The sequence below is a fragment of the Schistocerca nitens genome, chromosome 5 (genome assembly GCF_023898315.1).
Source record: "Schistocerca nitens isolate TAMUIC-IGC-003100 chromosome 5, iqSchNite1.1, whole genome shotgun sequence".
NCBI lineage: Eukaryota > Metazoa > Arthropoda > Insecta > Orthoptera > Acrididae > Schistocerca > Schistocerca nitens.
In genome coordinates, this window is record NC_064618.1 from 728,324,251 (window position 1) to 728,338,525 (window position 14,275).

The 14,275-nt window shown below is 40.6% G+C and overlaps 1 protein-coding gene across 2 annotated transcripts in view; it reads right to left on the reverse strand.

The window, feature by feature from the left end:
* LOC126259962 (DNA mismatch repair protein Mlh3-like) overlaps positions 1-14,275 on the reverse strand; it is a 169,167-nt gene that overhangs the window by 81,186 nt on the left and 73,706 nt on the right. For both annotated transcript variants that reach the window (XM_049957073.1, XM_049957074.1), the window contains one exon: positions 378-3,033. In XM_049957073.1, the coding sequence (XP_049813030.1) occupies positions 378-3,033 (2,656 nt within the window). The remainder of the gene's footprint in view (positions 1-377; positions 3,034-14,275) is intronic.

The following is a 14,275-nucleotide window of genomic DNA, read 5'->3' on the forward strand; positions in this document are numbered from 1 at the left end:
TCACATGAATCACTGAGAACAAGTGAAAGCTCCACCAGTGCTGTGCCATTTTATACCCTGTGTATGCGATATTAATGCCATCTGTATATTTGCATATTACTATCCCATGACTTTTGTCACTTAAGTGTATAAAAGGGAAGACAATGTAAATGTCATAGCTTTTCTGAACTAATTTTATTCTTGTATCTACACACAGATAATAATTTTCATTTAGTACACTTACACTCACAATAACTGCTTAAACTACAAACTAACTTTCTACTTTTTTTAACAGAAATGGTTATGACATGTCATATGACACATATGAAATGTCCTTTCTGGATTTATTAAACTTTTCTGTGCACTTAAAAATATACTTAAATCCACAAAAATCTCACCTGCACTTTCCAAACCAACAGCATTTCTCCATTTAGCTTCAGCCGATTCATTTGTATAAGAGACATCATTCAGTAGCATTTTGTGGAGCTCCTGCCGAGTCCCTGGTTTCAAGTCACTCTTGTTGTGAAGTACTGTTTTCTGGACTCCTGGTGACATGCCTTTTGGCAGGAAACTGTATCGTCCTTCAATCGTGTATTTCATGTTAATATTTTCTATTGCTGGTGCACTATATGATGTCACCCCACTATCACTATGAACATAAAAGGCTCTTCCAGAAGAATCAAACAGTTGGAGCCAAAATTGTGATTTATTAGTGTCTTCACTTTGTTCTTCACTGTTTGTCATTTGACTACTATAAGCTTCTTGTGGGATCTCAGTTTCTCTCAATTTCTCATTGACTACTGAGTGACTCAATCCTTCCTGTGGTGAGTAGTGACAAAAAAATTTCTTTTCTTCTTCACCAGCAGATTCCCTGTCTTCATTTAGTAAATTTCCATTATAAGACTGATCAAAGTATACATTTGAATTTATCACATTAGTTACTTTTGTGATTTCAAGTAATCTCTGTTTTTCACTTGGCGCATCACTTCCATCACGGCTGACTCTCTTCCTGTTCCTATTTACTTTTACAAAATCATTAAAATGACCACCTGCATCACACTCTTTGTGGCAAGACACACCATTTGCCATCAGATTTTCCTCACATGTGGAATAATTATTCACATCAGAGTCTGGACTTGCTACTTTCATTTCATTATCAGAAAATCCTTTGTCATTTGTAAAATAAGGAGATCTAATGACGTCTATAGTTGCAAAGTCCCCTTCTGTAACACAAAATATATCATTAATGCTAAGTGATTCTCCTGCAGATATTTGATGTGTTTTTTTCTGTGTGCATTCTTCAAATGTTACCTCTTTGAGATGCGCAAGTTGTATATCTTGTGTCATCTTACAATCTTCATTGTTAAATGCAGTGGAATTGCATGCTGGATCCTCAGCACTTGTGTGTTCATATTGATTTCTCTTGTGCACTGATGGATAAATTTGGTCTTGTTCATGTAATTCTTGTGATAATTCCTTATCACAGGTTTGAACAAATTCTTCAGCATTCATAAAGCTACTATGTTTTCCACTTTCCTTCATCCTTTCATGATTGTTCTTAGACACCTGGGCATTAGGAAGGAAGTATTGTTTCTGATCACTCCCTGAAGAATCTGTAGAAAAATAAGTTTGCTCCCTACTTGACTGTTGATTCAGCTTTTGAGGAGACCCCTGTGTTTCATTACATTCTGATGGCAAAGACTTGCAGTTAGCCAACAAACTAGATACATGTAACTTTTGTTTGAATACATTGTTACCTGATTGAACAAATTTATCTGCTGTCATATGAGTTTTGAATTTCTGGTTTCCTGTCTCCACACTGTGATTATAAGCCTGGTCATTATGCATCTCAAAACTCATATCCTGATGTTCTTTAAGACTACTTGAGGATACCAAACTTCTACTGTCTTCCGAAACAGTAATTTCCTTTCCACAAAAAGGATAAAACTCCTTTTGAGACTTATACATGCCTAAATTTCCACAAGACTTTTGCTGCAAAGTAAACACGTCTGAAACATTAGAAGAAAAAGGAGTCACAGCATCTGATTCTGATAGCACAGACATTGAAGTGGGAACTTCACTATTTTTACAGAGCTTTCGATCCATTGTATTTGATGTAAGGAAAACATCTGTTGAAGAAACTGGTGTATCACAACTCAACTGCTTATATGTTGTGCTAGTTTCAGCAAATGAAGTTTCTTGTTTCTTTAGGAACTTAGTACATGAATAAGCAGAAGTATCTCCTACTGCAACTTCATTAGTTATATATTTGTCAGTGCACTTGGGTTTATTTGAAGTTCTGTGAGATGTTTCTTCATAATTAACTGTTGTTTTATCAACTTCTAAAATGCCACTTCTTCTGGCTGGTACCCCATGAAATGCACGTTTGATGTGGAGTGTAAATGGCTCCTCATCACAGCTTGGTTCTGTGGATTGGTTTTGGAAAGTTTCCTTTTCGATGGTCTCAAGAAATGTCAGTGGTGAGGTTCCAGGAACTTCAGTTCCTTCAACAAGAGAACTATCTATCAAATTTTCTTTCTCTAGAAACTGTCTCATACATTCTTCAAAACAATTTAGTATGTGCTTCCAATTCCTGAATTCAATTACTGTTTTCTTAGGATCAAAGCATATGTCATAATCTGCATATGGACACTGCAAATTAAGAACATAAACACCAAATCTATTCCGTCGATTAAGGTTTGGCATTGACAGTAGACTTTTGGAACTCATTTCCTTTGGTATGGGCTTGTAACGCCATGGCCCATTGGCTCTTAAAATAGAGCTCTTTGCTAACATATTATTCACTAATTGATGTATTTTTGTGTTCAGCACAACTCTTTTATTAACATACACAAACTGTAAGTTTTTATACTTTGAGGACTCTTTCCCAATGTACCCACGTATGGTCAAGTTATCTGCTTTGTATTGTACAGGTGCCAGGGTCTGACCAATGGTCATACCAAACAAGTGGGAAAAACAACTTTGAAGATCAGCACTTCGATGTTTTTGAAGGATTGTGCATCCTTTGCACTCGTCACGAAGGCTGAATGATATCTGAAAAATAGAAAAAAATAATAATACACGTACCATTAGGCTCATGCAAAATTCAATCTGGAAACTTGTAGAGGGGAAAGGGGGTGGGGGTGGAAGGAGGAGATCTGTTAGTAATGATCAACAGCAATTTTTGAAATTAATTTTATTAAACTTCTTAAGAACTCAGATGATGAACACCTCCACAACAAACAGCTTTGCATGAGCCACTATGTTATGATGTACAATTAACTCCCCCCTCCCCCATACATTACATCACAATGAATTCTTATTTGTAACAGTATTAGTGACTATTCCTCTGATTTGAGTTCTTTGTGTACCATAGTAAAGAATAACACTTCTAAACTTTAACACACGCTCTGTGTTGGTTGTTAAATATGAAGCACATGTACAAATGAACAAACAAAATAGGTTCCCTACTGAAATCAAACAACAAGAACCTCAGCTTCACTCCAAATGCACAGTTTTAAACTACATTTCTGAAATGCTCCTGCTTGTTTCAGATCGTTACTGTCCAATGTGTTCAACCACTTTACACATGTACCCAGTCTTAAACATTAAGCATGTTCGGTATGGACATTGCAAATGACTTGAACAGGATTTCCCTTACAAATGAATAACAACATTTCATTCTTCTTGTAGCTGCATCAAATCAACTAATTCTATACAATAAAACTGTATCTATTCAGTTTACTATTCATTCACAATTTTGGTTTAAGAGGGGAAAAAAAGTCCTTTCACAAAAAGCAGAATGTGGCAATAGAGATAACCTGAAGTCTGACAGTGTGTTTTTGTGTGGTTTCATGTGCTCAAATAATATCATTTTTCATACTCACTGTGTTATTTTAGGATGGACAACTGAAAATTTTATTTCTTGAATTGTATTTTCAAATGATTGCGTTTAATTTATATCTCATACAAAAGGTGGACAAAAATTTGGAAACACCAAAAACATACCACTTAACCAGGCCTAATATGGTGTAGGAAAACCATTGTCATTCAAAACAGATTTCCGTTAGCTCAGTATGTATAAATACAGGTCCTGTATGGTTTTCATTCTACCTGCAAAATAATGGCAAAATCATGAAATGATTATGGGGGTGGATAGCAATCATGCACCATTCTCTCCTAAGCAGGACACAAAGGCTCAAAAATATTGAGATCTGGTGACCATGGTGGCCTGGGGAGAGGTGACAGTTCACCCTCATGTTCATAAAACCAGTCCTGGATGATGTGAGCTGTGTGAACAGGGTTCCTGTTGACTTGGAACACAGCATTATCATTGGGGAACAAACAATGAAACATGGGCTGGACTTGATCACCCAAAATGGAAACACAATCCTTGGTAGTAATGCAGCTTTGCAGAGCAACCATGGGACCTATCAAATACCATTATACAGTAGTCCAAATCATCACCGAACACCTCCCTTGTCCCACTCTTGGGGTGTAAACTCTGCCAGAAGGTGGAAACAATGTGAAATAAGGCTCATCTGACCAGATGATTTCTTCCATTGCTCCATAGTCTAGGGTTTATGGCTTCACCACCATGATTTCCTGTTACATGTACACTCCTGGAAATGGAAAAAAGAACACATTGACACCGGTGTGTCAGACCCACCATACTTGCTCCGGACACTGCGAGAGGGCTGTACAAGCAATGATCACACGCACGGCACAGCGGACACACCAGGACCCGCAGTGTTGGCCGTCGAATGGCGCTAGCTGTGCAGCATTTGTGCACCGCCGCCGTCAGTGTCAGCCAGTTTGCCGTGGCATACGGAGCTCCATCGCAGTCTTTAACACTGGTAGCATGCCGTGACAGCGTGGACGTGAACCGTATGTGCAGTTGACGGACTTTGAGCGAGGGCGTATAGTGGGCATGCGGGAGGCCGGGTGGACGTACCGCCGAATTGCTCAACACGTGGGGCGTGAGGTCTCCACAGTACATCGATGTTGTCACCAGTGGTCGGCGGAAGGTGCACGTGCCCGTCGACCTGGGACCGGACCGCAGCGACGCACGGATGCACGCCAAGACCGTAGGATCCTACGCAGTGCCGTAGGGGACCGCACCACCACTTCCCAGCAAATTAGGGACACTGTTGCTCCTGGGGTATCGGCGAGGACCATTCGCAACCGTCTCCATGAAGCTGGGCTACGGTCCCGCACACCGTTAGGCCGTCTTCCGCTCACACCCCAACATCGTGCAGCCCGCCTCCAGTGGTGTCGCGACAGGCGTGAATGGAGGGACGAATGGAGACGTGTCGTCTTCAGCGATGAGAGTCGCTTCTGCCTTGGTGCCAATGATGGTCGTATGCGTGTTTGGCGCCGTGCAGGTGAGCGCCACAATCAGGACTGCATACGACCGAGGCACACAGGGCCAACACCCGGCATCATGGTGTGGGGAGCGATCTCCTACACTGGCCGTACACCACTGGTGATCGTCGAGGGGACACTGAATAGTGCACGGTACATCCAAACCGTCATCGAACCCATCGTTCTACCATTCCTAGACTGGCAAGGGAACTTGCTGTTCCAACAGGACAATGCACGTCCGCATGTATCCCGTGCCACCCAACGTGCTCTAGAAGGTGTAAGTCAACTACCCTGGCCAGCAAGATCTCCGGATCTGTCCCCCATTGAGCATGTTTGGGACTGGATGAAGCGTCGTCTCACGCGGTCTGCACGTCCAGCACCAACGCTGGTCCAACTGAGGCGCCAGGTGGAAATGGCATGGCAAGCCGTTCCACAGGACTACATCCAGCATCTCTATGATCGTCTCCATGGGAGAATAGCAGCCTGCATTGCTGTGAAAGGTGGATATACACTGTACTAGTGCCGACATTGTGCATGCTCTGTTGCCTGTGTCTATGTGCCTGTGGTTCTGTCAGTGTGATCATGTGATGTATCTGACCCCAGGAATGTGTCAATAAAGTTTCCCCTTCCTGGGACAATGAATTCACTGTGTTCTTATTTCAATTTCCAGGAGTGTATTTGCATCACTGATGAGTTGTTTTGGAATTGCAGCTCACCCTGCAGTTTCCTGCTTATAGAGCTTCCTCCATGTCATTTTGGTGCTGACAGGTTTCACGAGTATGACATTCAGTTCTGCAGTGAACTTTTGCAACTGTCATATTTTTATTTTTATTCACAATCAGCAACATAAATACGACTGGGGCCTGCGGGTTAATGCCCTGGTAGGGATGGGCATTGTGATCTATCATACATAGAATACCACACAGTGGACACAAGTACCGTTAATCTGGAAACATTTATAATACAGGGAGGCTGAGCAGAACCACTCTATAGAGCTTGGTTAAATATCAGCTACCAACAGTGCAACTAACGACCATTATAGGTCTGGTGGGAACCGTTACTGCAGAGCCATAAACTAACTGTCAAATTAACCTGCATTGACCAACACTTAAATGCAGCACAGAAACAGAACCACTGTTCGAATATTCCACACCAAGTACATTCTCACCATATTGTTAGTTGGTGTTGAAGACAGCTGTTCTGGGTGGTGGTGGTGGTGGTGGTGGTGGTGGTGGTGGTGGCAGGAAGGTCAGTGGATGTAATCCCAACAGGTCACACCTTCAACAGCCGATCCTACTACAGGTAGACCAGATCCTTTGGACCGCCAGTGTCACACTCTCCATGCTCCACATCTTTTGTTACCCTGACATCTTCTATTGGACCCCTGGAGCATTGGAAGCCAGAAGGCCATGGGCTAGCACCACACTGCTTCAGTCCACTTCAGCCACTCAGCTCCCTCCACCTCACCTTGTCTCACAGTCTACCGTCAAATCCCCCTTTTCCAGCACACATGTGCCCTCTCACTAACTTGTCCCATGCATCAGAATCTTTGCAGGAAAGATGTGCTACAATTTATTGATAGGTTGGGCCATGGCTTAGTAATGACTGATGATACTCTGCTCAGGTAAGCAGCCAGATAATGTAGTCATCTTCACACTTTTTTTTTCAATTGACCGACTCGCCGTCATCTTCAGATGAGTATGCTGATGCACAATGTTACCAGAACTGAGTTTTGAACAGAATTAGTGAGTCCTTTATACACCACAGCTGACTCACCGCACATCTGTGAACAGCAGCACTGCTGCCCTCAAGTGCAAGTGAACCAGTAGCAAACTGGAAGAAGAAATATGCAAAACAATATATCACTAGCAGAACACTAATTAAAATAACCCACTGGCTGAAATCAAAACTGCTGTTGTTTAATATCAGACAAATTCAGATACCATGTCTTAGTTAAAGAAAAACCCTTATCCCTATTAACAAAATTATCGGGTAAACAAATTTCAATAGATTCCTTTAGAACATATTCCCAGTAGCAGGAAGTAAGAGTGATCACTTGCAGTGCATTACACACCATCTTATATCCCTCATTAAAACAGTGATCTGCCACTGCAGATTTCTCTGGCTGGAGCAAACGAGTGTGATGATGGTGTTTTAAAAGTCGGCCCTGAGTAGTAGGGATAATTTGGCCAATAAAAGCCACCACACAAAGACAAGGAATGTGTATACTCAGTTTCCTTGGTCCCAAGTCATATTTTCAGAGCCAAGAAGGGCTCTAATCTTAGCTGGTGGCATAAATACACATTTGATGTCATATCTTCTTAGTATTCTTGAAATGGTTAAGGATATCTACATCAACATCTACATCCATACTCCGCAAGCCACCTGACGGTGTGTGGCGGAGCAAATGGTAAAAAAGGAACAGATTTACAAGTCTCCTCCAACGGTTTCCCCAGTGGTCAGAACTGAAGAGCACAACATATTTGTTGGTCAGTATCACCATTTTGTTTACAAACAAATTCCAGAATCAAAATTTGTGTGTCAGAAATGCCACAGGCTCTCTTCACCAAAGTCCACTGGTGTGGTGGTAGACAGCTAGTCACATGAAGATAATGACCAGTAAGTGTAGGTTTACTATATACATTATACCCCAATGTCCCACTGTCATTTCTGTGAACCAAAACATCAAGAAAAGGAAGTTTGCCATCCTTTCACAAATCTGATACTAGGATGGAGACAATTAAAAAGATCTAAAACATGATTCAGAGTATCAATCCTATGAGGCTAAACCAGAAAATTATCATCAACATATCTCCAAATAAAGAAGTGGGTTTCAGAAACAAATTCCTGAGTGCCACATCTTCAAAGTCTTCCCTAAAAAGATTGGTGACTAAGGATAAAAGAGGGCTCCCCATACACTCCATCAGTTTGCACAAAATATGTATAAATAAATAAAAAACATGTCAATGTTAGCATATGATGACATAACTTAGTTGTTTAGTCATTGAGTTTCTCACCATTTAACAATAGGGACTCTTCCAGAGCACATGGGTAAAAAGTGACACATCATCACAACTAATATGCAAGTCTGAAGGACCAAAGCACAAAGACTTCAAACACCAGATTAATTCCAATGTATTAGAAATTTGATGCTCACTATTTTCAAGATGGAAGCTGAGAACAAAAGGTAAATATTTGTCCAAACTGTAGGTAGAAGCACCCAGATAGCTCTCACTGAATGAATAAGAATCCCATGTTTGTGAACCTTAAGTAAGCCATATAACTTGAGGGGCAACAGCAGTTTCAGTGTGAAGTTTTTTAACCACCTCATCAGAAAATGAGCTCTCCTTAAGAAGTGAAAGAGTCTTTCATTTTATTCATTCCATAATGTATTGTGTAGTCTTCGTCAAGCCAAGTCCTCCAATAAAAGATCCTGTTTAGCCAAATAATCTCCATGTGAGAGACAAACTACAACACTGATTTTGTTGGCTGGAAGAATAAATAAATCTTGATCTTCTCTCATGCATCAGATGGCCGTCCTTACAGGAGATGAAATGTTGCTGCCTGGGGGTGGTGCTCGACAAACCTTGAGGGAGATGACCTGCCTGATTTCTTCCACCAGGTACTCAGGAAAGTGGGACACAGCTTGCTCAATGCATAAATGTTAATGAAATTAATCACAATCTGTCAATGGGTGTCATCATTAGATATGGTGGCTTGAGGATACAGTTAATAAAACTTAGATGACTGATGACTGACAGTGCTCTTCTGCACTGAGTCCGAAATTGTCCACGAGGAACTATCCAACCATTCTCATGATGCAGTTACACAGCGTAGATGAAGTCTCCAAATGCAAATAATATAAATCTTCAGATATAAACTCCAATTGTCTACATGTAAAACAAATGTGTTCACATACTAGGGCAAAACTGGCATGCTTCTTAATCTCATCAGCCATTTTCTTATCAACATAATGGGCAATTCTGGCAAACATAGGAATAATACCTTCATTATAGAATCTCAGTAAAAACACGAATGCACCCAGCAGCATTCCTTTCTTCTTGCAAAGGTTATCAGACTTCCTGACAAGATAACCATCTCCTCCCGCTAAATGTTCTTGGTGTGATTTCATAAGAAGAAGAAAGGAAATCTCCTGAATGCACTTGTGTTGAGAAGTGGGGCATCTTGCTGTCAAGAAAGCCGGCATGCCGTGTAAGTCATTCTTATGTCAGAGAAGAAAAAAGAAGTTTCATTCTAGCATGGACAGAACTGTCACCACCAGCTTTCCTGAACTGTGCTGAAGGGAGTTATCCTTACAACATATTCTCTGCTCCTGAAATTATTTTAGCCTCAACCTCTGGTAACCTAATGCCCCCGAACCCTCCTACCACCTCTTCCCTTTTCACATCCCCGACCGTCATTGTGTGCCAACCTCTGCCAATGCAACAGTCCATCCATCCCTCTTGCGTCCTCCTTTCCTTTGCCGCTCCCCAGTCATTCCCCTCCCCTCACACCTCACCTCCCGACACTGCACCTGGGAGTCTCAGACAGCACTCTACCTTCTCCTCCCCACCTGTACCCTGCTATCCCACCCACTTCCACCCCCCCCCCCCCCCCCCCCCATCCCCACGTGTTTTCTTTGCTGATGGAGGCTATGACCAAAAGCTATAATGTGTAACAGTGTTTTCATTGTGCCTGTCTGCAACTCAACGGATCATCTTCACAAAGAGTAGCAATCTTTACTTTCCCTAATATTGTTAAAAAGGAAAACATAGTTTTGTGTGATATGAGATACATCTTATTAATAAAGTCACAGTGGCTACAGTTGTTCAGTATATATTGTGACAAAACTTCTTGGACAGAAACATTACACTGAAATTTTTCTAGCCTTTAAATTATCAAAATCTTTCAAAGTAGAATCTGAATTCTTTGACTTTAAGGTATCGCTTTCAAAGGCTGAAGTTGACAATCCATACAGTTGTTCTGGAGGAAGTCTTGATCTAAGGTACATCTTTATCAACTGTTGTGTGTAAAACGTCTTTCAACACTAGCTAAAGATATTGGCCAACATTATGAATGAAAGAATATGTCAATACCAGCAGAGGGTGTACACAAGGAGGGGTTTTGTTCCCACTACTGTGGAACCTAGTGATGAATGAACTCATTGAAGAGCTAAATACTAGAGGTTACTTTTGCCAAGGATACAAGGATGACTTATTCATAGTAACACATGGCAAATTTTCTAGTACTGTAAGAACAATGGCACAATGTACATTTAACATTGTAGAAAACTGGTGCAGGAAACATGATCTAAGGATCAGTCTCAACAAATCTGTACTATTTACAAGGAATCATATCTGTAATGGAATCTTTGGCTTCTTGGTGAAATTCTACCTATAGAGGGTGTAGTAAAGTATTGATGGTTCACCCTGGATGCAGAACTATTATGGACCTCTTACATAAGGAATACATCTGTCAAGGTGCCCTTATGAGCACTAGAAGAGCCTGTTGATAAAACTGGGGTCTAAATCCCAAGAGAATATACTGGACACACTCCACTGTAATAATACCTACGATAATGTATGAGGCTACAGTAGAGTTGAATAAAGTGAATACAAGGTGGCTGCTAAGGAACTTGGCAAGGTGCAGAGACTGGCCTGCTTAGCCATAACAAGTAAAATTAGCAGCACACCCACTGCTGAGGTGGAGACCATGCTGGAAATGCCTCCATTATACCTGATTACAATGGAGGCACCACCACCAGCATACAGGCTGAAAACTGGAAATAACCAGATACCTTTTGGACATCCAGAAGCTGATATCAACACAGGGAATGTGTTAAATACAGGAACAGTTGGGAAAATGCTGACTGACTATACAATAACTTCCAGCTGCTTCTATAAATCTTTGAGTGCAGCAAGTGGAAGTAGAAGCATTGGAAGGATGAACCACAGCACCGTGTGCGAGACATAGTCTGGTTTATTGACAGACTGAAAACGGACAAAGGTGCTGGGGCCAGGGTTTACGATGTACAACCAACACTAGAGATAGCAATATCTCAATGGAAGTTGGCCACTGTATTCCATGCAGAATTATCTGCTATCATAGTGTGCACGGTTGAAAATTTGCATAGGAACTACAAAGACTGCAGCATCTGCATATATTCAGACAGCCAAGCAGCTCTGAAATCTGTCCCTGCAACAGAATCAAAGATCATTGCAGATTGCAAGAAAGCTCTTGGGAGACTAGAGGAAAGCAACAAGGTAAACTTTCCGTGTTCCCTGATCACCTGGGAATCAGTGGTAATAATCAAATTGATAGGATGGCCAGAACAGGCATGACAACTCCATTTATTGGACTGGAAACTGTCCTAACTGTCACTGAGGTAATAGTTAAATCAGGACTACGAAGCTGGATCAGAAGGTGGCAAGTAGAATTAGAATGTAGGACTATGATCCAAAAACAAAATATGGGAATTTAATGATGCCAAAGCCAGGTTCTAAGAGAAGTTCTGTAATCTTGTGATTGATCAGGAGGCAGATTTACCTCATGGAAGGACTAATGAAAGGCCATGGGCACTTGAAAAAATACCTACACATGATGGGTTTATAGACAGAAGCCTCTAAGTCTAAGCTGTGTGGTGAGGGTGATGAAACTGTGCCACATCTAATCTTCCAATGCAAAGTGTTGGAGACCAAAAGACACAGAACATTAGGGTTATTGAGTCCTGAAGAAATTTTGTCTAATTAGGAACTTTTAAGGGGCCTCCTACTACTCTTTAAGGGTACTTATTGATCTTACTAGAATCACAGAGAGTGAAACTGCACAATAAACCCCATCTCAGTGCAGGCATTAGTGGGGTGGGCATGCTGTTGATTTTGTCTCCCCGTTCAAATCACATCAGTTATAAACAGCATCCTACACTCATTCAATGTAATATCTATGAGACTCCTGAGCATCTATTCAACTTCCCCAAAGGATGCCTCTGGAAGAGTTTACACCCAGAGTAGATACATGTTTCTTCAAACTATCTCATCAATAGTTAGATGCAGAAAAGAAACTGAAAACTTCTTGACCTGTACTGAAAATGTTGACACCAAGAGGACATGATTGAGCTGAATCATTCATGACAAGGTTTAATGAGTGAGCCCCACAATGAAAAAAACTGCTCAAGAATTAAGGTCATTAATGCTTTTTTCGAACTCTTATATTTATCCCTTTAATATTCAAATCATTATCATATTCTTGCCATTACATATTTTTCAAAGGCACCTGCCATCTTATCCATTTGTCTAAGAAAAAATCAGTTATAAAGTGATCACTAGTATCTGTAACTGGAATATAGCTAAATAAATTTTCTTTGATAGTCATTTCTTCACCACACTCTCTATGACCAAAACAAAGAACTGTTGACATTTGTTCTGTGTTACTCACATTGGGAGTAATGGCTAAAATAATTGAGTAACATGTCACCTACTTTCAAGTTCATCTGAAATGTGGTATTGAATCTGTATTGGAAATGGAGTGATGAATTCATTACTTTACTGAGATAGTGAACATAAGTTTCAAGAGAAGTTACTCTTCGTAAATGCTCTTTCAACACAACAAAGGGTAATGAGCTCTATTAGTTCCAAGACATTCCCATTATTTTCTTTAAAGAAAATGTCTGTTGTTTCTTGAAATGCCAACCTCTGTGTTCCCAGGAACTGTTGTGCAAAACAACCTTTTTAATACCTCCTACCAGTATTCTGGCTTAGCCTGAAAGTACCTCTGATTTTCTTCATAAAGTGTTTTGCCTAGAGGTAAACGCAAGTGTAATTCTTGTCATGATAGATTTTATATGGTTTGAGGCATTTTCATGTTGCACCAGATATTTTAACATTTTTTTCCAGTTCAAAAGCCCTGACATACCTGCAAGTGAGATAGTTTCAGAAGTAAAATGTTTGCAATAAAAACAATATACAAACACATTTTACTCATAGAAAAGCATTCAAGACTTCATAGACACCCATGAAGATTATCCTGCAAGTTCATTTCTCAGAAACAGGCTTTCGTTAACAGTTATGATGCATTTTACTGACATATCAGATCAGGATTGTCAAAAATGTGAAAGGAAACATTTACTGGAAATGTCAGCACTAACAAAGATCTGAAGGGAAATACGAGACTTTAGACAATGAGGACAACATGTGTCGGTGATATGTCAGAAAGAAACCATACCATCAATTTTGGCCAATATGCACAAAAAATGAACCTGCGAAATCTTCTATGCATTTTTATTCAACAGAACCCACTCAAATTCATATTTTCTAATCTTTTAATATGGGCCAGTACTTTTATGAACTCCAGTGTATGTTTTAAAACTGATTGCCAAAAAATAAAATCAGTGAGTAATAGTACACATTTTCAAGATAAATTTTATAATGTTTAAGTGAAATAGATCAAATGTGACACGATGCACATGGTATGGGAGGAAATTTTCCCTTTTCTTTACGTAGCAGATTTGCTCGTGGTATTTATGAGTACAGACGCACGTGCCTGCTAGCAATGCATCCACAAAACTGCATTTTTATGATGGCTGTACAGTACGAAGATCTGGATAGCCACCAGTCAAACACTTGAGACTATACTGTATTCATCATTTTTTAAAGATCATATTACTCTTTGCAATGACCCATGTAAGACTCCACACCCACAATCTGGGATGCAGCCATATGGCATGCCATGGAAGTAGCAAGACGCTAGCACCTGTAGAGGTCTCCACTCTCAGATGCGCAGAGACTTTCTGTAGTGAATTCTATCAGCTGGCCTAAGGATTGTACAGTTGGACTCAGCCAGTCTCACTCTGAGTCATATGTTGAGATTCAGCCTACTTGACTCAGAATAGGAGGGCAGCCACGTTCATGTACAAGTATTCTTGATGTAATAAAGT